Source organism: Chiloscyllium punctatum, chromosome 36 (assembly GCF_047496795.1).
Source record: "Chiloscyllium punctatum isolate Juve2018m chromosome 36, sChiPun1.3, whole genome shotgun sequence".
NCBI lineage: Eukaryota > Metazoa > Chordata > Chondrichthyes > Orectolobiformes > Hemiscylliidae > Chiloscyllium > Chiloscyllium punctatum.
The window spans coordinates 12,049,851-12,075,667 of record NC_092774.1 but is presented as its reverse complement, the minus strand read 5'-3'; the positions used below and the strand labels follow the sequence as shown (position 1 = coordinate 12,075,667).

The 25,817-nt window shown below is 45.5% G+C and overlaps 1 protein-coding gene and 1 long non-coding RNA gene across 2 annotated transcripts; one reads left to right on the top strand and one right to left on the bottom strand.

The window, feature by feature from the left end:
- Positions 1 to 200: 200 nt before the first annotated feature.
- Positions 201 to 25,798, bottom strand: LOC140460791 (uncharacterized). The gene is made up of 2 exons (XM_072555476.1): positions 24,367 to 25,798; positions 201 to 1,492 (listed from the first exon to the last, which is right to left on the bottom strand). The coding sequence occupies exons 1-2, from the start codon at positions 25,229 to 25,231 to the stop codon at positions 708 to 710; spliced, it is 1,650 nt and encodes a 549-aa protein (XP_072411577.1). The 5' UTR covers positions 25,232 to 25,798; the 3' UTR covers positions 201 to 707.
- LOC140460818 (uncharacterized) lies at positions 11,846 to 21,405 on the top strand. Its single transcript, XR_011954358.1, has 2 exons — positions 11,846 to 11,972; positions 20,797 to 21,405. It is a non-coding gene; the product is annotated as an uncharacterized lncRNA (long non-coding RNA).
- Positions 25,799 to 25,817: the final 19 nt, after the last annotated feature.

Genomic DNA, 25,817 nt, shown 5'->3' with positions numbered 1-25,817 from the left:
CAGGAAACCTTACAATGCCGATGACATGGCGCACTCTGCACTCCTGAAAAAATTCTCACGATACTGGCTGCTCATTCACTGCTCCACCTGATACACGACATTGGAAACTTAGTGCAGGAGGCTGAAAGAAATGAGCAGCTTTAAAACAAAAACCTCTTGGAGCTCAAAGCCTTCAATGAGAGTCTGAGCTGGGGGGGGGGTAAGCTCAGGTAACCTTTATTGTGACCCAACTTTGTTACAGCTTCAGATTCTCCCCAGCAAACAGACAGAGAAAACATAGCAGATTTTTAAAAAAACACCTCAAGATCAAAGTGCACACAGACATCCCCCCCCCCCCCTTTAATATTGGTCAGCACGGAGTTGTCTCTTTGTAATTGGATCCTCGGTCCAACCATAACCCAGAGGAAGTGTTGCCTCACTCAGCAATTTCAACCCATACCCTGTATCCAAGTAAGTTCCTCCTCACCCATTTGCTGTGGGTCTGGAGTCACGTACAGGACAGATCGGGTAAAGGATGCAGCTGGGACGACTGAGTGAATCAAATGGGGGTTTCTCCACCCCCACACCCCCCATAAAATGGTTTCACCGTTAGATTCTGAACTCCAGATTTCTGACCAAATTCCAATTCCACCATCTGTCACGATGGGAAGTGAAGCCGGGATCCCTGGAACTGGGTTGATAGTCCAATCGATAATGGCACTCGGCCGTCACTCCTTCAATTCCCCCTGTGATGGTACGTGAATGCGCTGGTGGCTCCGGAGATGGGAGGAGCGGGTGAAGCCCTTCCCACACTCGGGGCAGCTGAAGGGCCTCTCCCCCGTGTGGACTCGCCGGTACTTCACCAGGGCAGAGGAATCGCTGAAGGCCTTCCCGCACTCGGGGCAGCTGAAGGGCTTCTGCCCCGTGTGGACCCTTTGGTGCTTCTGCAGGTCGGAGGAATCGCTGAAGCCCTTCCCGCACTCGGGGCAACTGAAGGGCCTCTCCCCGGTGTGGACGCGCTGATGCTTCAGCAGGTCCGAGGAATAGCTGAAGGCCTTGCCACATTCAGGGCAGGTGAAGGGCTTCTCCCCCGTGTGGACCCGCTGGTGCGTACGCAAGTTGCCCACCTGACTGAATCCCTTCCCACACTCGGGGCAGGAGAAGGGCCTCTCCCCAGTGTGGATCCGCTGGTGGGTCACCAGGATAGACGCCTGTGTAAAGGTCTTGCCGCACTCAGTGCAGCTGAAGGGTCTCTCCCCCGTGTGGACCCGCCGGTGCTTCAGCAGGATGGAGGAATTGCTAAAGATCTTCCCGCACTCGGTGCAGGGGAACGGCCTCTCCCCCGTGTGGACCTGCTGGTGGGCCTGTAGGGCAGAGGAGTTGCTGAAGGCCTTCCCACACTCAGGGCAGGAGAACGGCCTCTCTCCGGTGTGACTGCGCCGATGAATCTCCAGGGCAGACGGAGCACGGAAGCCTTTCCCACAGTCACCACACTTCCACGGTTTCTCCACGGGGCAGGATTCCTTGGGTTTCTCCATGGCCGAAGCTTCAGCCGCGCACAAACACGTGTAGACGCTCTCCACGTCGTGAATTCCTCTTCCCAGGCCGTATAGCTGCTACACGCCCCACACTCAATGTGCTTCGACAGTAGGGTCTCTCATCCAGTCCCACTGATGCTGAAAACCTACCCAAACAGGAACCAAAATGCTTTCCTTCTTCTCACAGACTCAGTTGTAAACTGTTGCGGTCCCGATGGACTGAGTGACTGTCAGACATTGAAGTCAAAGTGAGGACTGCAGACGCTGGAGAGTCAGAGTCGAAATGTGTGGCGCTGGAAAAGCACAGCAGGTCAGGCAGCATCCGAGGAGCAGGAGAGTCAACGTTTCGGGCATAAGCCCTTCATCTGTTGATCTTGAAATTTCCGTCTTCAGATCCTCAAATACTCTGTAAAAAGAGATTACAAAGGTCATCACTGTCAGGGCAGAGTAGAAATTCTACTTTCTACGGAATCCTTTCTTTTTATTCCCCAAAACTGAAAGCACCATCTCACTCCGCTCGAACTAATGGTGTTGGGGAAATTGATGGGATTAAAAGTTTACAAATCCCCAGCACCTGGTGATCCAAACCCCAGGCTATGGCCCAAGTCATCCAAATGTCAAATCTTGAGCTGACCTTAGCAGGACTTATACACGTAATGGTAAGGTCCCAGGGAGTGTTGCTGAACAAAGTGACCTTGGAGTTCAGGTGCTTAGCTCCTTGAAAGTGGAGTTGCAGGTAGATAGGATACTGAGGGTGTTTGGTATGCTTTCCTTTATTAGTCGGAATATTAATTAATGGTGTAGGACGTCATGTTGTGGCCGTACAGGACACTGGTTAGGCCACTGTTGGAATATCGCATGCAATTCTGGTCTCCTTCCTATCGGAAGGATGTTGTGAAACTTGAAAGGGTTCAGAAAAGGTTTACAAAAATGTTGCCAGGGTTGGAGGATTTGAGCAAGAGGGAGAAGTTGAATAGGCTGGGGCTGTTTTCTCTGAAGCGTTGGAGGATGACCTTATAGAGGTTTATAAAATCATAAGGGGCATGGATAGGATAAATAGACAAAGTCTTTTCCCTGGGGTGGGGGACGTCCAGAACTAAAGGGCATAGGCTTAGGGTGAGAGGGGAAAGATATAAAAGAGACCCAAGGGACACCCTTTTCACTCAGAGTATGGTGCGTGTGTGGAATGAGCTGCCAGAGGAAGTGGTAGAGGCTAGCACAATTGCAACATGTAAAAGGCATCTGGATGGGTGTATGAATAGGAAGGGTTCAGAGGGTTATGGGCTAGTTGCTGGCAAGTGGATTTAAATTAGGTTGGGATATCTGGTCAGCATGGATGAGTTGGACTGAAGGGTCTGTTTCCATGCTATGATGTTTGTCTTGAGTTTCCCATCTGAAACTTGCGTCATCCTGAAAAGAAATGTACAAAAGACATCACTGTGAGCAAAAGATTAGGGCGTCACGGTGGCACAGTGGTTAGCACTGCTGCCTCACAGCGCCAGAGACCCGGGTTCAATTCCCCAACTGAATGTGTGGAGTTTGCACGTTCTCCCCGTGTCTGCGTGGGTTTCCTCCGGGTGCTCCGGTTTCCTCCCACACTCCAAAGATGTGCAGGTCAGGTGAATTGGTCATGCTAAATTGCCCGTAGTGTTAGGTAAGGGGTAGATGTAGGGGTATGGGTATGGGTGGGTTACGCTTCGGCGGGGCGGTGTGGACTTGTTGGGCCGAAGGGCCTGTTTCCACACTGTAAGTAATCTAATCTAATATAAAAAAGAGATTAAAAAAACAACTGAGGGGACAGTTCGACTTCCTACAGAACACTTTTCCTATCTGCTCACTGAATGTATTCAATTTGAATCCTACACATGATCCCTCCCCCTGTATTGAAGTTCAAATCCATCCTCATGTCTTTCCTCCACTCCTGGTGTTCGCCCTTTTCTCTTGTCTACAAACTGTAACTAACATCAACATGTCAATGCTCTCCTGGTCACTGCCACCTTGGAAGGACCCACATTCTGTTCCAGTGCCACAGATTATCACATTAATTCACCTCAAATTCACAGCCCATCTAAGTGTTTTTTTTTCTCCCCTGGACCTCTCTCTCCCACTTCCTTTTCCTGTTTTAAGGGCACACACAGACCAAGCTCAGGGCCAGGTCTCCCAGAGTGAAATCAGGAAATTCTAGTTGACACAAAGGCTGCCCCCGAGGTTGGAATCCTCTCCCGGAAATGACAGCAGACGATGCCTTCACCAAGATGGCCGCCCGCGACGCCGGCCCAAAGAAAACCTCCGCCTGACCTTCACAAAGATGGCCGCCGGGCGCTCCAGGCCCGAAGGCAACTTCCGCCTGACCTTCACAAAGATGGCCGCCGGGCGCACCAGGCCCGAAGGTAACTTCCGCCATCCCTGCACAAAGGTGGCCGCCAGTTGCCCGGGCAACCCGAGGGGTCCTTCGCTGGTGAAGTAAACACTGGGCCTGTGGGGCTTTTATTGGAGGCCTCAGGCTTCCCCGAGGAGTTGATAAACCTCCCCCTCCCCCTCCCCCTCCCCAGCCTCCCTCCTCCCGCGGTTCCCAATCCTACCCTGTCTCACTTGGCGACCTCCCCCCGGGATGTTTCTGAGACCTGTCCGTGTTCTGAAGAAGGATTCCCCCGCGGACCCGCTCAGCCTTTCCCAGCGGTTTCGGTCCTTGTTCCTTCGGCCGCCCATCCCGCTGCGGGAGCTACACTGCGCGTGCGCCAGTTCGGAGAGGAGGCGGGGTCCTGATGAGTGACGTCATCGCCCGCTCAGGGGGCGTGGTTGGAGGAGTCCTCCGAGGATTCGGAAACAATAGGGGGCGGGGCGATAGTTTTGCCCCGCCCCCAGCCACCTCAAAGTTGGGTGTCTTTTGGGTTCGAATGTAGTTTTTTTATTCAATTTTCAGCCTGTTCAGAAGTGAGCAGAATGGGTTCTTTCTTGATTATAATGTTTTATTAAAATGTCTCTTGATTAACATTTTAAAAGTATAAGTGATAAGTGCTAACTTAGCCTGGAGCACTTCTTTTTAAGAGCAAAAAGACAGTGTTATTTTCTGGGTCTGTAGATTTTGGTTGAGCAAAGATAACCTTTAATATAGAGATACGCCCTTCCTGTCGGAAATGGGAGATTAGGGAGAGTTTCCACCTTACTGAGGATAACCTGCAGCAAGTGTCCTTGGTCACGAATCCTATCAGATCGACTGGATCTGTTGGAGCGACAATGAGGAATTTACAAGAGCTAGGGGGTGTGATAGATAGTTATAGGAAGGGAGAAAAGCTGCAGATACAATCAGATAGATGGAGTAACACCAGGAAAGGTAGGAGAGGTAAACGGGTAGTGCAGGAATCTTCTGTGGCTATCCCCGTTTCAAACAAGTATGCTGTTTTGGAAAATGTATGGGGTGATGGACTCCCAGGGGAACGTAGCATGAACAGCCAAGCTTCTGGTATTGAGACAGGGTCTAATGTGATGAGGAGTATGCTGGTGTCCATGTGTTCGATTGAGTCAGGGGACCCTCTAGTCAGATGCACAGACAGACATTTCTGCAGCCAGCAGCGAATAATCAGAATGGTGTGTTGCCTCCCTCATGCCAGGATCAAGGATGTTTCAGAGAGGGTGCAGAATGTTCCAGAAGGGGAGAGGGACAAGCAGGTGGTCATTGTACACACTGGAACCAACGACATCGGAAGGGAAAAAGATGAGATTCTGGTGTCAAAGAAAATTAGGCAGGAATTGAAATAAGAAGGTCCTCAAGGATCATAATATCTGGGTTACTCTCGGTGCTATAAGCTAGTGAAGGTAGGAATAGGAGGATAGAGAAGATGAATGTATGACTGAGGAGCTTGTGCAGGGGAGAAGGGCTCACATTTTTGGATTGTTGGAATCTCTTCTGGGGTAGAAGTGACCTGTACAAGAAGGACGGATTGCACCTGAATTAGAAGGGGACTAATATACTGACAGGGAGATTTGCGAGAGCTGCTCAGGAGGTTTTAAACTAGTAAGGTGGGAATAGTGAGGAAAGAGATCAATCTGAGATGGGTACAATTGGGAAAAGGAGTGAGTCAAGCAGTCAGGGTAGGCAGGGACAAAGTAGAGAACAAGTTAGGATTGGTAAATTAAACTGAATTTACTTCAATGCAAGAGGCCGAACATGAAATGCAGATGAAGTCAGGGCATGGGATATGACAGCAATCACAGAAACATGGCTCAGGGATGGACAGGACTGGCAGCTTAATGTTCCACAATACAAATGCTATAGGAAGGGTACAAAAGGGGGCAAGCGAGGTGGGGAGTGGTGTTTTGATAAGGGTTGGTATTACAGCTGTATTTAAGCAGGATATTCTTGGGAATACATCCAGGAAAGTTATTTGGGTGGAACTGAAATAAGAGAGGGATAATCACCTTATTGGGATGGTATTATATACCCCCCTAAGAGTCAGCAGGAACTTGAGAAACAGATTTGTAAGGAGATTTCAGTTATCAGTAAGAATAATACGGTGGTTATGGTGGGGGACTTTACATCTTTGCCCCCTCACACTAAACTAATATCCTCTAGTTCTCGACTCCCCCGCCCCAGGAAAAGACTTTGTCTAATTTACCCTGTCCATGATTTTATAAACTTCTGCACAGATACCCCTTAGCCTCTGATGCTTCAGAGAAAATAGCTCCATCCTCTTCAGCCTCTCCCTATAGCTCAAACCCTCCAACTCTGGCAATATCCTTGTTCATCTTTTCTGAACCCTTTCAAGTTTCACAACATCCTTCCAAAAGGAAGGAGACCAGAACTGCACGCAATATTCTACAAGTGACCTAACCGAGGTGTGATACAGCTGAAACATGACCTCCCAACTCCTGTACTCAACGCTCTGCCCAATAAAGGAAAGCAAACCTTCTTCACTATCCTATCTACCTGCAACTCCACTTTTAAAGGAGCTATGAACCTGCACTCCAAGGTCTCTTTGTTCAGCAACACTCCCCTGGACCTTCCCATTGAATGTACATGTCCTGCTCTGATTTGCTTTTCCAAAATGCAGCCCCTCACATTTATCTAAATTGAATTCCATCTGCCACTCCTCAGCCATTGGCCCATCTGATCAAGATCCCATTGTAAATCTGAGGTAACCTTGCTTGCTGTCCACTACACCTCCAATTTTGGTGTCATCTCCAAACTCACTAACTATACCTCCTATGTTCACATCAAAATAATTTACGTAAATTATGAAAAGTAGTGAACCCAGCACCGATCCTTGTGGTACTCCACTGGTCACAGTCCTCAAGTCTGAAAATCTACCCTCCACCACCACCCTCTGTCTTCTACCTTTGAGCAAGTTCTCCTTGTGTTCTATGAGATCTAACCTCGAACACCTTACTGAAGTCCACATAGATCACGTCCACCACTCTATCCTCATCGATCCTCTTTGTTACCTCTTCAAAAAACTCAATCACATTCATGAGACATGATTTCCCACGCGCAAAGCCATGTTGACTATCCCTAATCAGTCCTTGCCTTTCCAAATGTATAAATACTGTCCCTCAGGATTCCCTCCAACAACGTGCCCACCACCGATATCAGGCTTATTGGTCTATAGTTCCCTGGCTTGTCCTTACTGCCCTTCTTAAACAGTGGCACCACGTTAGCCAACCTCAGTCTTCTGGCACCTCACCTGTGACTATCAATGATACAAATATCTCAGCAACTTCCCTCACTTCCCACAGAGTTCTAGGTTACACATGATCAGATCCTGGGGATTTATGCGTTTCAAGTCATCCAGCACCACATCCTCTGTAATATGAACATTTTTCAAGATGTCACCATCTATTTGACTACATTCTATATCTTCCATGTCCTCCTCCACAGTAAACACTGATGCACAATACTCGTTTAGTATCTCCCCCATCTCCTGCGGCTCCACAGAAAGGCCACCTTGCTGATCTTGGAGGGGCCCTATTCTCTCCCTAGTTACCCTTTTGCCCTTAATATATTTGTAAAAACCCTTTGGATTCTCCTTCACCATATTTGCCAAAGCTATGTCTTCTTTTTGCCCTCCAGGAGTACAGGAGTTGGGAGGTCGTGTTTCTGCTCCTCTGTCTGATGGTCTCTTGCTGTCCTGGACACAGAGTGAGAATTGGGAGCAGGAGTAGGCCATTTGGTCTTTCAAGCCTGCACCAGCATTGAACAGATCATAAATGGATATGGATCTCCCTACATAGGGGTGCAGAGGCTGGGACTACTCTCACTGGAGCACAGGTGACCTTACAGAGATTTATAAAATCATGAGGGGTATAGGTGAGGTGAACATTTAAAATACATTTGGAGAAGTACATGAATAGGAAAGGTTCGGAGGGATATGGGCCAAAGACAGGCAGGTGGGATTGGTTTAGTTTGTGAATATAGTCAGCATGGACTAGTTGGGCTGAAGGGTCTATTTCTGTGCTCGGCGAAAGTGAGAACTGCAGATGCTGGAGATCAGAGCCACGATTAGTGTGATGCTGGAAAAGCACAGCAGGTCAGGCAGCATCCGAGGGGCAGGAAAATCAACATTTTGGGCAGGAGGGGCTCCTGCCCAAAGCGTAAATTTTCCTGCTCCTCGGATGCTGCTTGACCTGCTGTGCTTTTCCAGCACCACTCTAATCGTGTTTCTGTGCTGTCTGACTTGAACAGTTATGTACTTGTCTTAAAATCATTTTCTTGCCTTCCCCCGTTACCATCCACTTCATTGCAGTTCAGAAATCAGATGAACTCAGCCTTGAATACATTCAATGACCCCCTAACGTGGGCAGCACAGTGGTTAGCACTGCTGCCTCACAGTGCCAGAGATCCAGGCTCAATTCCCACCTCAGGTGACTGTGTGGAGTTGGCACGTTCTCCCCGTGTCTGCGTGGGTTTCCTCCCACAATCCAAAAATGTGCTGATTAGGTGAATTGGCCATGCTAAATTGCCCGTAGTGTTAGGTGAAGGGGTAAATATAGGGGAATGGGTCTGGGTGGGTTGCACTTCAAAGGGTCAGTGTGGACTTATTGGGCTGAAGGCCCTGTTTCCATACTGTAAGTAATCTAATCTAACTGCAGGAAGACATCCCCACTTCTGAACTTAATTCCACTTGCTAATATACCACTTGCCTTGCTGATTGTTTGCTGCACCTGTCTGACAACTGGCAGTGACTGGGGTAGAAGGACACCGAGACCCATTTGTCCATCCACACATCATTCCTGAAGAAGGGCTCGTGCCTGAAACATCAACTCTCTTGCTCCTCGGATGCTGCCTGACCTGCTGTGCTTTTCCAGCACCACACTTTTCGACTGATCTGCGGTCCTCACTTTCTCCACATCCCAATGTATCACCATTTAAATAATACACCTCCTTTGTGCATTTTAAAAAAATCACAACAAAGTCTATAACTTCACACGGTGGTACTGCAGTTGCCATATGTTTGCCAATTGAGACACGGACCTGGACCAACATTGCCCAAGTGTCCCCTCCCTGAATTCACTCTTTCCTTTCAGTTGCTGCAGGTCAACAATTGAACCCCAGAATGAAAAAGAAATGGAAACATTGGGCGAGAAAAGAGGGCCATACTCACAGATATTGTATGGAGGAAAAATGTTGCAGTCTGGGAGTAAAGTTCAATCTTCATTCAGAGAGAGAGAGGAGCAACAGCAGAAGCTCAAGGTCCAACTTCCGCATTCAGACAATACGGCGGCTCTGATTGGCAGGAGGACCCGTCCCCTTCCGGGCCTCCAGGGCGTCCTATTGGTTCGTCAAAAGAAGGTCACGCGCCCTTTCTGCGGTCAGCGAGAAGCATGTGCAGTGCTTGCTGACACTGAAGATCATGCGCAGTATTCCCTGTGGAGATGCTCGTGTTACTGACAGATTTTAAGTGTCCAAATGCCAATAGGAGTTCAAAAGTCACAATTTTTTATTCCCTCTGTGGCTCAATATTGTATTCTTTTTGCATTTTAATGGCTACTCAACTTTTGTATGTCTTTTCCCCAGGGGGATTGAAATTGCTGAGTGAGGCAACACATCCTCCTGGTTACAGCTGTACCAAGGATCCAATTACAAAGGGACGACTGGGTGCTAACCAATAGTAAAGAACGTGGGGGGGTGTGGGGGGTTTGGCGGGGGGAGTGTATGTACTTTCACCTTGAGCTGTTTAAAAAGCAGCTACTTTTTCTCTGCCTTTTCTCTGCCATGTGTCTACAATACTGCACATAATCAATTGAAAAAGGCAGCAGCAAAGAAGGAACACAAAGTAGTCCATCAGGGGTCACCCACATTTCGGTTTGAGTATCGAGGGAGTACCCTGTTTGAGGCCATAGTTTGTGCTGCTCAGCAGGGGGCGCACCCTGTGATTTCAGTCCCATACCCAGGCCTGGCATTTCTATCCCCATATTGTCTCTGTCGGGGTTTTGCTGGGGACCCAATGGGACCAGAGGTTTGGGGTGTCAGGCTGCCTGCTTGGCAGCAGCATCCATCTGCTCATTCCTTTGGAGACTGTATCCATTGCCTCAGCATGAGCTGAACATCTTGATAGCTGCCAGATTGATTGGACAAAACAGTATTACTGTTCGTCTGCCCCATGGGGGTTAAAAATCCTCTCCGTTCCCACAAGTCTCTGTAATCATGGGTCACACCAAAAGCACAGTGAGAGTTGAAGAGCTCAACCCCCGGGAGGGGTCTCTCAGTTCCGAGATCGGTCAAATGAACACTAGGATTATGGTCTGCTTCAGCAAGGTTTCACACTTTAATTTGTAACGGCCGGGCAAAGATTTGTCCAGCATCACAGATATTAAAAGATTCTGTGTTCCTTGGAGAAACTGTGTGATTAACTTGGAATAAAATATCAATTTTCATATGTTTCTTAAGAGACCATACAGCCTTATTTACAGAATAATCCAATAAAATGTAATAAAATTACATAATGGAAACAGATTAACCCAATGATATTTCCTGGGAAATAATGTTGTTTCACACGCATTATCTCCTCATACCTGTGCTTCAAGGTTAGCTAGGATGGTCAGTAATGTCCTATCTAGCTTAATTAGGTCCATACAATGAAGAAGGCATTGTTTGCTTAATCTGTAATTCAGTTAGCTCAGGAATGCAGAAATGCAGTTTGAGCCATTTTAAACACAATGTTAATTTGCAGCCTGAAGCCATGTTGTTCTATTACTTTATATTGAGATGCCATTTTGTGATGAATAAAAGCTCCTGACAACAGCCTAAATCTAGGTATTAGATCCTCATCTGGTGTGGACCTGCTCCGTCACTCAAAACAAAACTCAATTTACAATTTAAGGCCATATGTGCTATTCTGCTAAATTAATCCAGTTGATTTGTTTTTGTTTAAAAATGTGAAAACCTCGTGAACAGTTCTTCCAGTTAATCACTGGATATTCAAATTTCTCTCCAAAATTAAAGATCATCACAAAACTGGGTGTCATTGTGGGATTTTGAATCTGGAGGGTGTGCCTGTGAAGTTTGAATGAACAATATTTCAAAGTGAATGTTATCGTGTTCATTATTAAGACTTTCTGGAGATGAAAAATTTGCCCTTGTGTGTTTTGCAACACTTAACCAAGGTCAGTTCTATAGAATATGCAGACAGGTTGATGTGAGAGTTGAGAGCTGGGGCAAACATCAGAAATAATGGAGGCAGGAGCACAGCAATTAGAGTTAGAAAGTTATCCAAAAATATAAAAACAGGAAGGAAAGTTTCGTCACTTTGTTAACTTTTTTAAGAAAAGCTAAGTGTTGGTTCTGTAAAAAATGAGTCTGGGGATTCAATAACGGAGGATAAAGAGATGGTCGGTGAATTGAAAAGAGCTTGAATCTGTCTTCAGTAGAGAGGATACAAGTAACACCCTAGAACTAGCTGGAAATCAGGAATTGAAAGGGAAGCAGGAACTGAAGACAATTACAATGACCAGGGAAGTAGTCCTGAGTAAACTGTTGGAACTACAAGCTCACAAGTCCCAGGGGTCCAAAGGATTTCATTCTAGACCCTTTAAAGAAAAACTAGCTGGTGATATAGTTAATGCATTGGTTTTAATTTTCCAAACGTCATTAGTTTCAGGGAAGGTTTCTGTAGATTGGAAAACTCCTTTCTTCAAAAAGGGAGACCGAGAACAGGACACTGCAGACCATTTACCTTAAACAAACTCCATTGTCCTTTTATCTTTGGATTTTAGCTTAATTCTGCAAAACAGCAGGACAAGTTCACAGAGTTCAATCATTATTCTCAGCCATTTTGTGTATTATTTTAAATTGAAAAGCCATTTTGTGGTTAGTAAAAACCTACATATACTTGTTGAGTCTGACAATACCCTAAATTCAAATTTTAGATCCTCACCTGAAGCATCAGAGTCTGAGGGGTGACCTGATAAACGTTTGGAAGAGGCATGGATATGGTGAATACCCAAGGTCTTTTCCCCAGGGTAAGGGAGTCCAAAGCTCGAGGGGATATGTTTGAGGTGAGAGGGGAATGATTTCAAAGGGACCTGAGGGGCAACTTCACACAGAGAGTGGTGCATGTATGGAACGAGCTGCCAGAGGGAGTGGTGACGGCTGGTACAATTACAACATTTAAAAAGCATCTGGATGGGGATATGAATAGGAAGGGTTCGGAGGGATATGGGGTACATGCAGACAAATGAGACTAAATTAGTTTAGGATATCTGATCAGATGAATTGGACCAAAGGGAAAGACATGACCGTGTCCTGCCACTGAAATGACATATTGAACAAACCTGGATTGTTACCTCTCTCATCTTTTACAATGGGCTGCAGGTATTATTCATATGGAAATCTTGAGATTACTTAAGGTTTTATCACAAAAGGTAACCTCTGGGCAGGATAGTGGCTCGTTGTTTCGCACTGCTGCCTCACAGCGTCAGGGAACCTGGGTTCGAGTCCCATCTCGGACGAATGCCTGTGTGGAGTTTGCACATTCTCCCTGTGTCTGCAAGGGTTTCCTCCCCGTGCTCCGGTTTCCTCTCACAATCCAAAAATGTGCAAGTTAGGTGAATTGGCTATGCTATATTGCCCGTAGTGTGAGGTGCATTCATCAGGGGTAAATATGGGAAATGGATCTGGGTGGGTTACTCTTCGGAGAGTCGGTGTGGACTTGTTGGGCCAAAGGACCTGTTTCCATACTGGAGGGAATCTAATCTCGTCTCAGCTCAGACAATGTGTTAAAGGTGTGAGGTCAGAGTCTGTCAGTATCCCAATCTTGAATCACACTGGTTCCATTTCCAAAGTATGAATTTATAAAATACTACATGTTCTGACTGCTTGCAGATCGTGTGTTTTTGAGCAAAATAGAATGCATCTGAAAATATAATTCACCACTAAGGACTTGTGTGTTCTTTACATGTATGAGACAGCGAAAACGATTATTTCCGTGCTGTATATCTCTGTCTATTCGATAACAGATGCTTTATTTCTGTTGGTGTAAATATTGTTGTAAATCATAGTTGGGTAATAATAGTTAGATGTAAGGGAAAGAGAATTCCTCAAGTTGGGCACTATAAGAATTCTGGGAGACCCCTATTTCTGGTTTACTTCCTCGTTCACATTTAAACATGAGCAACAATTAATTTAATATTTGGTTTCATTTTTCTTGATTAATTCCCTGCTATGTCTACGCTCTGTGTCTGGTCAGCTGACAGGCTGGGAGATTGTGGGTTGGGGCTTGATTGACTGAATATTTTATTGTTCTGGAAGGTGTAAAGGGGGGGGGGAGGTGTTAAAGCTTCAGCAGAAATCCAGCATGTCTATGTAAGGAGTCTCAGATCATAATTATTCTCTTCAATGTGTGCAGTCAATTCGCTCACTTTTGTTACAATGCAGCACACAATCAGACAACATTTTTCGTTTCAACTTTCGTGATCTTTAGAATCCAGTTTTGATCGCTGAAATATTTACTCTCCTTGTCCCTTTCTATCGTTCTCTGATGCTCATTTTCTACATTGCTCGCTGGCCTTGATTTGGATTGGCCATGCTAAATTGCCCATTGCATCCAGGGATGTGCAGGTTAGGTGGGTTTGTCATGGGAAATGCAGCCTGCTCCACCATTCATTAAGGTCATGGCTGATCTATCCATTGTCTCAGCTCCTCCTCGTTGCATTGTCCCAACTACCCTTCATTCCCCTACCATGCAAAAACCCATCCAACTGTGTCTTGAATATACTTAATGAAGCTGTCTCTACTGCTTCCTTGGGCAGAAAATTCTGTCGATTCACTACTCTCCAGGAAAAGTAGTTCCTCCTCATCTCTGTCCTAAATCTACTCTTTCCCCTAATCTTAAGGCCTAGTCTCATCCACCAGCAGAAATGACTGGACAAGGTAGGGTTTCATCCCCACAGTGCAATGAATTCCCACTTCCCAAGACGTACTCACTCACTCAGTTGCTGCCTCACAAATGAAAGCTTTCATTGTAACTTCTTCTGCTTCCTGTAAGGGCAAAACATCTTTGAAAGCTGCTTTGAATGCAAGGAGGAGGATCTCAGATGATGAATAGATCAGCCATGATCATAGTGAATGACTGGCCAATCCAAATCGAGGCCAGTGAGCAATGTCGTGATGTGGAAAATGAGCATCAGAGAACGATAGAAAGGGACGAGGAGAGTAAATATTTCAGCGATCAAAACTGGATTCTAAAGAGCACAAAAGTTGAAACTAAAACATTGTCTGATTGTGTGCTGCATTGTAACTAAAGTGAATGAATTGACTGCACACACTGAAGTGAATAATTATGATCTGAGACTCCTTACAGAGACATGGTTTCAGGATGACAAGGATTGGATCCTGAATTTCGAGGGGATAGTCAAATGGGAAGCTAGGTAAAGGCAGAGAGTTGGCACTGCTAATCAAAGCACTGATCACAGGGTAGTCTGGTGTCAGCTCGGATTTCAGATCCTGATTTCTCTGTCCTCTGATCTCCCTGTTCCCACAGAGTAAGATGTTGGTCTGTTCTCAGCTCTGCTGAATTTCTGCTGAAGCTTTGACCCCCCCCTTTACACCTTCCGGAAGAATAAAACATTCAGTCAATCAAGCCCCAACCCACAATCCCCCAGCCTGTCAACCGACCAGGCACAGACCGTAATCATAGCATGGAATCAAACAAGAAAAATGAAACAAAATTAAAAACATATCGGTGCTCAGGCTTAATGTTTGTTCATTAGGAAGCAAACCAGAAATAGGGGTCTCCCAGGATTCTTATACTGCTCTACTTGACGAATTATCTCTCCCTTACATCTAACCATTTGCACCCAGCTATGATTCACAACAATATTTACACCAACAGAAGTGAAGCATCTGTTATCAAATAGACGTAGAGATATACAGCACCGATACAGACATTTTCTCTCCCTCACGCACGCATGCGCACACATGTCCAATAGGGGTTGAATGTGTATTTGCAGAATCGTGTTTGCAGATACATTTTATTGTGCATTTTTGCGCAAAATCTGCAAGCAGTCGGTACACGTAATATTTTGTAAATTCCACTTTGGAAGTGGAACCAGTTTGACTCAAGATTGGGATACAGACAGACTCTGGCCTCCATCCTTTAATGCATTTTCTGAGCTGAGATGTCACTTTTTGTTATAAAACCTTAATTTATCTTGAGAAGATGGCTGACACCAAGTTCTGGGATTTACATATTATTGATACCTGAAACCTGTACTAAACGATGAAAAACTTAACAACCAGGCTTGTTCAACTTTGTCCAGGTGAGAATGGATTGACCGTGCTAAGTTACCCATCGTGCCCAGGGAAGTAATGTCTTGATGGTGCCTTTCCCCAAACTTCCCATGTACGTTAACCATTTCATGCTAAAGTTGTTCCTCAAGAAGCTGCATTTCAGGCTCACCCTGAAGTGACAGTTTATTTTGTTTCCCAAAATCTGACCTGCTCACTCTCTCGGCAGTATCCGAATGCTGTGAAAGATATTAACTTTCAGATGGAGGTATTCAAAATTCAGAGTAGTGATATTTTTGCTTTTCTGTCCCTATAAGATCCTGAATCAACACCTTCAGGAGAATGAGAGAGAGTGGAGTGGTGCTTTCAATTTCATGGAATAACAAAAGAACATTCCGCTGAATCGCTTGTTCTGAGTTTCTACCCTGCACTGACAGTGAGGACTTTTGTGATCTCTTTTTGAACAGAGTACTTGAAGATCTGAAGACTGAAGTTTCAAAATCAACAGACGAAAGGTCTACGCCCAAAATGTTGACTCTTCTGCACCTCGGATGCTGCCTGACCTCCTGTGCTTTTCCAGCGCTACACTTTTCAGCACTGATTCTCCAATGTCTGTAGTGGTCACTGCCTGAGTCACTCAATTCGTTGGGACTGCAACGATTTTCAGCTATGATTCTGTGATATTAACTTTCAGGCAGAGTTATCCAAAATGCTCTTCTGCTTCTGTTAGATCCTGAATCAGAACATGCAGGAGGATTAGTTAGAGCGGAGTGAGAACAGAGGGGGAAGAGAGAGTGGGATGGTGCTTTCAATTTTGTGGAATAACAAAAGAAAAGCATATTCTGCAGAAAGTCGAATTGCTACTTCAGAATTTCTACCCTGCGCTGACAGTGAGGACTTTTGTAATCTGTTTTTGCAGAATATTTGAGGATCTGAAGGAGGAAGCTTCGAAACCAACAGATGAAGGCCTTATACCAGAAACATTGACTCTCCAGTGTCTGCAGTCCTCACTTTGACATCAATGTCTGACAGTCTCTCAATCCATCGGCACCGCAACAATTTTCAACTATGATTCTGTGAGAAGGAGCAAAGGTTTTTGGGTCCCATTTAACTATATTTTCAGTATCAGTGGGACTGGATGAGAGACCCTACCATTGCAGTGCAGTGTGTGTGTGTGTGTGGAGAGTGTAACAACTAATTGGCCTGGAAAGAGGAATTCACGGCAGAGAGGGCCTGTACTCACGTTTGTATGTCACTGACGTTTTGGCCATGGAGAAACCAGAGGAATGCCACTCTTTGGAGAAACCGTGGAAGTGTGCCAACTGTGGGAAAGGCTTTCGTGTTCCATCTGCCCTGGAGACTCATCAGCGTAGCCACACTGGGGGGGGGGGAAAGACCCTTCAGTTGCCCCAAGTGCAGAAAAGGCTTTACCCAGGCCTCTGCCCTGCTGACCCACCAGCAGATCCACACGGGGGAGAGGCCTTTCAGCTGCCCCGAATGTGGGAAGGCCTTCAGCGATTCCTCTTCCCTGCTGAGGCACCGACGGGTCCACACGAGGGAGGGACCATTCCCCTGCCCCAAGTGCGGCAAGACCTTCACCCACTCCCCCCACCTGCAGAGCCACCAGCAAGTTCATGAGCTATCGCAGGGGGATTGTAGGAGCGACGGCCGAGTGCCAATATCGACTGGACTCAACCAAGTTCCGGGGATCCGGGATTTGAATCCCGCTGTGGCAGATGGTGGAATTGGAATTTGGTCAGAAATCTGGAGTTCAGAATCTAACGGTGAAACCATTTTTTGGTGGGGGTGAGAAAACCCCCATCTGATTCACTCACGTCTTTTTTTTAGGGAAGGAAACTGCCATTTTGTGAATAGATTCACTCAGTCATCCCAGTCTGGCCTATGTGTGACTCCAGACCCACATCAGTGTGGTTGACTCTACACAGATGCCCCAACCCCCACCTCCTGGCAGATGGGCAGGGAGACACTTACTTGGAGACAGGGTATGGGTTGAAATTGCTGAGTGAGGCAATACTTCCTCTGGGTTAAGGCTTTACCAAGGATCCAATTACAAAGGGACAACTTGGCGCTGACCAATAGTAAAGGAAGTGAGGTCAGGTGGGAGGGTAGTATGCATGGTATGACCTTGAGCTGTTTAAAAAGCAGGTACTTTTTCTCTGCCTTTTTGCTGGGGGGATCTGAAGCTGTAACAAAGTTGGGTCACAATAAAGGTTACCTGAACTTACCACCGGGCTCAAACTCTGATTTCAAAGCTTTGAGCTCCAAGTGGTTTTTGTTTTAAAGCTGCTCCTTTCTTTCAGCCTCTTGCACTAAGCTTCCAATGTAATGTATCAGATGGAGCAGTGAATACTAGTATCATAGAAATTGTAAGTTTTTCAGGCATGCAGGTACTGTGTTTTATTGGCTTTTTAAAGTTTACTGGCAGCACCCGATGCTGCGTTGACTGGAAACGATGTGGAGTGCCAGTGTTGGACTGGAGTTGACAAAGTTAAAAATCATACAACACCAGGTTATAGTCCAACAGGTTTATTTGGAAGCACTACCTTTCAGTGCACTACTGCTTCATCCGGTAGCTGTATAAAAACAAAATGTACAGCAAATGATCACAGTATCGTTCAACTGATATGACATATTGAACAGACCTAGATAGCTGTTAAGTCTTTCATCTTTTAGAATGAGTTGTGGGTTTTGGTACATTAATACTTAATCCCAGAGCTTTTTTAAATTCACATTCTCAAGGTGACATAAGGTCTTCTAAAATAGGTGACATCTGGGTTCAGATGTTGCATTAAAGGTGTGAACATTGAATCTGTATCCCAATCTTCAATCAGACCAGTTCTATTTCCAAAGTAGGAATTTATAAAACATTACATGGATTGATTTTCTGCAGATTGCTCAAAAAGTGCACAAAGTTGAATATATATGCAAATACAATTCTGCCAATACAAACTCACCCCATTGAGTTGTGTATGTGCACATGCATGCATGAGAGAGCATGTGTGTGTGTGCATGCGTTGAGTGTATGCTTGGTACAATGAGTGTAATGGAGTATGAGCCTGTGTGTGTCAGAGAGAGTGTGTGTGTGTGTGTGTGGTTCGAAAGAGCAGATGTGTATGAGCAAGGTGTGAATCAAAGCGAGGGGTTGTATTCTGCTAAAACAGGGAAGGGCAGGACTTGCACAGAATGATAGGGCCCCGGCTCATGTTGTGCAATAGAGAGGTGTGTGTGTGTGTGTGTGTGTTTTTGTGTGTTTGTGTGTGGGGGGGGGGGGGTTCAGTTACATCGTTCTTTGGAAGTTGCATCACTGGTAGACAGGGTGGTTAAGAAGGCATTTAGCACCATTGCCTTCATTGTTCACACCATTGAGTACAAGGGTTGGGACATCATGTTCAGGTTGTACAGGATCTCCACACGGGTGTGGGCGGGGCCGGGGGAGGGGTGGGCGGGGCCGGGGGAGGGGTGGGCGGGGCCGGGGTTGGGGATGGGCGGGGCCGGGGAGCCTCACCGTCACCAAGTCACAGCCACCTCGCGCTACAACTGTTCATTCACAAAAACAAACTCTCCTGTCTCACTCTGCAGCTGCGGGGGGAGAACACATAACACATTTAAAGGGCTGAGCTACAAGTAACGGGGCATTTTTATATTTAAAACGATACATTGAAATCTAAGGAGACTTGGACATAATTAATGGTATATGGTAATATTTACAAAGCATGACCATATTGGAAATAGTGCAGCCACTTTGAAAAAGGGGTTTGAGGTGACCTTGAGATAGTTAATTTTTAAGAAAATAAGCAAGTTATTACGATTTGAAATGATCGTGAAGGGGTAATGTAACCAGTAAATGGCAAAGGTAATTGCAAAATTCTTGAAAAGAAAACGATTCCAGGTATATGCGGATGCAGGGAAATAATTCAACAAAAGAGCCATTATTAATATTTTTGGACCAAACACTCTCCTTTTGAGAGATATAAATAGGAGCATCAATGTCTCTGTCTTTTCAGAGTACAGTGCAAGCCAGTACCATTTGTTTTGCCATAGTAGACCTTGCAACTCAAGCTCACCGAATATTCAGATCTGTGTTCTTAGCAGTCAAATTCTGGCTCTGCCAGTGATGCTCACATTCCACGAACAAATAAAACAGATTATGGTGCTGCGATCACTGCATGTGCCAGAATTAAAAGGAAGAGAAAAATTCTGAACTCACACGACACACAGTTTGTGTACAATGCCATTACCTCTACTTAGTCTGTACCAAATCAAGAGCAGCCACAGTTGACATTTCTTTGGCAATTCTACATGTTGACTTTCTATCATCACAATCTCTTTGACGTTCTTGTAGGTGCCTAAATTAATCTTCAGATTATTCAATTGTGAAACAATGTTACTAGACTAAAAATTCACAACTTCACCAACTGCCAAAACATTTTTTTAGGCTATTTGGGCAGTAAAAGTGACAAATGCAATATCAAAGAAATACAAAGTTATGAAGAGGGTTACATACACTTAACCAAATACAATAGCAGTGCAGAGAATTTCAGAAAAAGTGCAATAAATATTCACTTTTTAACCCCTTATCCAACTCATTCAAGAATTTCAAATTGAATTTGTGGTAATTCAAGAGCAAATGGCAACATTTGTTTGTTAATAGACTCACCATAAATTGTGACTTTGATAAAAGTGATCTTTCACAATGTTTAATCCCAAACATTGCAATTAAGTGCAAAGTTACTTTCAACTGTTTAATAAAACACTGCAAACTGTATTTCATATGAAAATACAATCATTTTATAATTTGGATAAGATCTTTACAAAGGAAATATATTAAACAAAATAGCTTTCCTGGGTATCAATGTTGACAACAGTTGTGCAGGTATTATTTGGCAATTGACCACCTAATTGAAATAATTTCAGAATAAATGAGCTGCTTCATTATTATACATTGAGATATTTTAATACTAATCACATGAAAAGGAAATCTTTGCCTTAAAGAACCAAGTAAAGTTAAATAAAATAGAAAAGCATCTTACAGAATTCACTTCAAATCATCTCTGGTAAATCACAAGAAGATGATGCTCAATAAACCAAATGATGGACAATCACTGGTAATGATGGAAAAAACATTGTAAAGAATGTAGATATCTCAATTGTACCTTAAAAGAATATCTACTCTGCCTTGGACAAGGACAACTGAAAGTTTTTTTTTGTCTGATTGAAATCTACAATAACCAAGCTTTAGAAAATCCATCACTGAGCCCAATCTGGAATAAACGTTTTTTTTCCCCCCAGGAAATCCTTTACAGCTTTCAGCCTTCTCCAGCTACGATTAGCACGAAGGAAAGGTGAAGCTCAGTGGGGAAAGGCTGAGTAATAGCATATCTCGGCTCTCACCTAAGTATTCTTCGAAGAAAAACATATATCTGGATGGGGACATGAATAGGAAACATTCAGAGGGATATGGGCCAAATGGGTCACTAGATTAATTTAGGATATCTGGTTGGCCTGGACTGAAGGGTTTGTTTCTGTGTGTCATTACAGACTCCCCTCTTCTGGAATCCCCATACCAGCTGTTATTTTCATGAAATAATCTGACAATTGTTGACTTCCATCAACCTCTTCCATCCGGAGAAATTTCCTCTCTCTGCAAAGTGTGGTTCACGTTGGCAAGTTCAATCCTCCTCCGGTCCTCAGGAACACACTCTATAATGTGCAACATTCTCAATACCTGTTTAATGTTCAGTAGGGAAACTACTTTCAGTCCAACAGTTAAGACAGAATTCCTCAGAAATGTTTTTGGCAAATGCACTGCTCCCACGAGAGCTCGTGGGCCCATAGTTCACATGCTTTTAACAGCCTGTTTTTATTTTCATTTCCCTGCCTTCCCAGGATACAGAATTTCTCCCACCAGAAATTGTTTGCCCTGAAAAATATCCAGCAGGAAGATGATTATGGAGCTATCAATAAAAATGCCTCATATAGGTCACCCAAGGTTAAAAATAGAAGAACATCTCTCTTCAAAGTTACTGTTCGTTTGCCCTTTCAAAATTCCTCGAATTTAAGGTGTTCCATTGTAGCATTTAATTATGATCCATTAAAAGCAGTATCCAGTCTCATCTGAGTGAGGAACTGACTGAACAAGCGAAATAACTTTTCTATCTGCTCTTTAGATGTGACATCCTCTCCCTCTCTGTGTTGATGCAACAGGATTACCAGAGCTGGAAGTACCACTCTCTGAATACAATTGCTGATTGACAGTTTACTTGAACTGCTTAACGTAAGGATTTAAAAGCTGCTCGCCCGATCTCGCACAAAGTACAAAAAACAAACTGTTCACCCGTGCCTGCACAGAGGAGAAATTTCACTTGGAATAGATCACAAAATAAGAACTGTTACCAGTCCCACAACTCATGTGTTTCCCATGGACAAAGTTAAACATCACCCAACACCAGGTTATAGTCCAACAGGTTTGGTTGGAAGCACTAGCTTTCGCAGCACCGCTCCTTCATCAGGTGGTTGTGGAGAATGAGATCATGATCACAATTTATATCCAAAGGAGTCTAGCGTCACGGAAATATGACACATCAACCAATTTTAGATTAAATCTTTCACCTTTCGAATGCGTTTCTGTTCTTTGCTATGTTAATCCCAGAATTTGATTTTAATTACCTTCTCAAGAATATCATTCAAATGTAGAGCTTTTCTAACAATAGGTGTGAATTCTGTCTGCGTCTGAATATTGATTCAGAGTGACATTTATCTGAGAGAAAAGCTCTGCATTTAAATTTCATTTTTGAGGAGGTAATTTCTAGATCAGGGTGTAGAGGTTTGGGTGGATTGGCTGTGCTGAATTACCCATAGTGACCAGGGATGTGCAATTTAGGGTGGATTGTCCACGGGAAATACAGAGGATGGGAATGGATATGGGTGAAACTCTTCGGAGGGCCAGAGTAAAATAAATGGGCTGAATGGCCTGCTTCCACATTGTCGGGGGAGTCATAGATTCCCAACAAAGGAGCATTTTATTGGCATCTATCCTGTCAAGCCCCTTTCAGAATTCTACTGGTTTCAATAAGATCACTTCTGGTTCAGAGAGGTCGACGGCACAGAAACAGACCCTTCGGTTCAATTCATCCATGCCGATCAGGATTCCCAAACTAAACTAGTCCCACTTGCCTGTGTTTGGCCCATATCCCTCTAAACCTTTCTATGCATATACTCATCCAAATTCCACATGCAAACCACCCTCTGTCAAAACGTTGTCCCTCAGGTTCCTTTTAAATCTCTCTCCTCTCACTTCAAAGATATATGCCCCTGAGCCTTGACTTCCCCTACACTAAGGAAGAGCCCTTTGCTATTCACCTTACCTCCATTCCTCATGATTTTATCAACCTCAATAATGTCACTCCTCAACCTCCTGTGCTCCAATAAATAAAGTCCAAATCTCTTCTTATAACTCAAACCATCTAGTCTTGGCAACCTCCTGGTAAATCTTTACCGAACCCTCTCTCATAGGAAGACTTCTCTTACAGGGTCACCAGAATCGTACTCAGTACTCTACAAGTGGCCTCACCAACATCATGTACAACCTCAACATGATGTCCCAACTCCGAGACTCAGTGGGGTGAACAATGAAGGCAAGTGTGCTTAATGTCTTCTTGACCACCCTGTCGAGCAGCGATGCAACTTTCAAAGAACTGTGTACCTGAACCTCACCCTGTCTCTCTTTTACAGCACGACAAAGGGTTGGACCCTTAAATTGTTCATGGGCTTCCCTTCCTTGTTTTAGCCAAACGCAAGCCCTCGCTTTTAATAGTTCACTCATACACACGCTTTCTCTCAGACACCCACACATACACGCCCCCAACACTCTCTCAGCGTATACTCCATCACGCACTCACTTTACCAAACATGCGCAGACACTTACGTGCACTCTCATGCACAAACTCACATCACTTTTTGGGCAAACTTGTATTGGCAGAAATATGTTTGCAGACACATTCTACTTTGCTCAAAAATGTGCAGGAACTGCAGGCAGTCAATCAGTGTAATATTTTATAAATTCCCAGTTTGAATCAGACTGGTTCTAGTTCCAAATTTGGGATACTGACAGTCTTGAACCTCACACCTTTAATGCATTGTCTGGGCTGAGATGTCACTTTTTTAAAAAAAAACCTTAAGTCATCTCGAGAATGTGAATTAATAGTAATTCTGGGATTTACAGGTTAATGAACTGAAACCTGCAACTCAGTCTAAAAGGTGAAAGACTGAACAGCAATCTTGGTGTGTTCAATATGTCATTTCAGTTCCATGACACTGATCTTTTGCTGTAAAATTTGGGTCTTATGATCCTGCTCCACAGTTACATGATGAAGGAGCAGCGCTCCAAAAGCTCATCCTTCCAAATAAACCTGTCGGACTATAACCTGGTGTTGTGTGATTTTTAACTTTATCCAGCCCAGTCCAACATCGGCCTCTCCACATAATTTCTCGCGAACACTGCCCACACCTCCTGATGCTGCCAGGAAACTTTACAACGCCGATGAAATGGCACACTCTGCACTCCTGAAAAATTGACAAGTTCTCACGATACTGGCTGCTCATTCACGACTCCAACTGATATGCGACATTGGAAGCTTAGTGCAGGAGGCTGAAAGAAATGAGCAGCTTTAAAATAAAAACTCTTGGAGCTCAAAGCTTTCAATGAGAGTCTGAGCACAGCAGCAAGTTCAGGTAACCTTTATTGCAACCCAACTTTGTTACAGCTTCAAACCCCCTCAGCAAAATGGCAGAGAAAAAGTAGTTGCTTTTTAAACAGCTCAAAGTCAAAGCGCACACACCCCCCCACCCCCATTCCCCTCCCCCCACCCCCACCCCATCCCCCATCACTTTCTTTACTATTGGTCACCACCAAGATGTCCCTTTGTAATTGGATCCTTGGTACAGCCTTAACCTGGAGGAATTATTGCCTCACTCAGCAATTTCAACCCATACCCTGTATAGCGCCATCTGCCGCAGCGGGATTCAAACCTGGGATCCCTGGAACTGGGTTAATAGTCCAGTCGATAATGGCACTCAGCCATCATTCCTTCAATCCCCCCTGCGGTGGTATGTGAACGCGCTGGTGCCTCTGGAGGAGGGAGGAGCGAGTGAAGTCCATTCCGCACAGGGGGCAGCTGAAGGGCCTCTCCCCCGTGTGGACCCGCCGATGGGTCAGCAGGTTGGAGGAATTGCTGAAGGCCTTCCCGCAGTCGGTGCAGCTGAAGGGCCTCTCCCCCGTGTGGACCCGCCGATGTCTCAGCAGGTTGGGGGAATGCCTGAAGGCCTTCCCACACTCGGGGCAGCTGAAGGGCCTCTCCCCGGTGTGGATCCGCTGGTGGGTCAGCAGAGAAGAGGAATTGTTGAAGGCCTTCCCGCACTCGGGGCAGCTGAAGGGCCTCTCCCCCGTGTGGACCCGCCGATGGGTCAGCAGGGAAGCGAAATCGCTGAAGGCCTGCCCACACTCGGGGCAGCTGAAGGGCCTCTCCCCCGTGTGGACCCGCTGGTGTCTCAGCAGGTTGGGGGAACTGCTGAAGGCCTTCCCACACTTGGGGCAGCTGAAGGGCCTCTCCCCGGTGTGGACCCTCCGGTGGGTCAGCAGGTTGGAGGCCTGGGCAAATCTCTTCCCACAGTCAGGGCAGGAGAACGGCCTCTCCCCCGTGTGGGCCAGCTGGTGTCTCAGCAGGTGGGAGGCCCGGGTAAATCTCTTCCCGCACTTGGGGCAGTTGAAGGGCCTCTCTCCCGTGTGGGAGCGCTGGTGCCTCAGCAGGTCGGAGCATTTGCTGAAGGCCTTCCCACACTCGGGGCAGGAGAACGGCCCCTCCCCTGTGTGGATGCGCTGATGAATCTCCGGGGCAGACGGGAAATGGAAGCTTTTTCCGCCATCAGCACACTTCCACCGTTTCTCCTCGGGGCGGGATTCCTCAGGTTTCGCCATGGCCGAAGCTTCAGCTGCGCGCACACACACGTTTCCAGCCCCTCCCTGCCGTCAATTCCTCTTTCCAGGCTGTAGATGCTTCTCCATGCCCCACACTCAATGCGCTGCAACAGTAGGGTCTCTCATCCAGTCCCACTGATGCTGAAAACGTACTCAAACAGGAACCAAAACGCTTTGCTGCTTCTCACAGACTCAATTGAAAATTGTTTCCTGTCCCAATGGATTGAGCGACTGTCAGACATTGACGTCAAAGTGAGGTCTGCAGACGCTGGAGAGTCAGTGTCAAAATGTGTGGTACTGGAAAAGCGCAGGTCAGGCAGCATCCGAAGAGCAGGAGAGTCAATGTTTCGGGTGTAAGGACTTCATGCGTTGATTTTGAAGCTTCTATCTTCAAATCTTCAAGTACACTGTTTAAAAAGAGATTACAAAAGTCATCACTGCCAGGGCAGGGTAAAAATTCAGAACAAGCAATTCTACTTTCTGTGGAATATTCTGGTCTTTTGTTACTCCACAAAATTGAAAGCACCATCCCACTCTCTGTTCTCACTCCGATATAACTAATTCCCCTGAAGGTGCTGATTCAGGA

Excerpts from the sequence above, each read along its gene's own strand:
- LOC140460791 (XM_072555476.1), bottom strand. The coding sequence starts at position 25,231 with ATGGCGAAACCTGAGGAATCCCGCCCCGAGGAGAAACGGTGGAAGTGT. Across the intron at positions 1,493-24,366 it reads GAGGCACCAGCGCGTTCACA|CCGTGGAGAAACCGTGGAAG; the intron begins TACCACCGCAGG and ends AGGAATCCTGCC.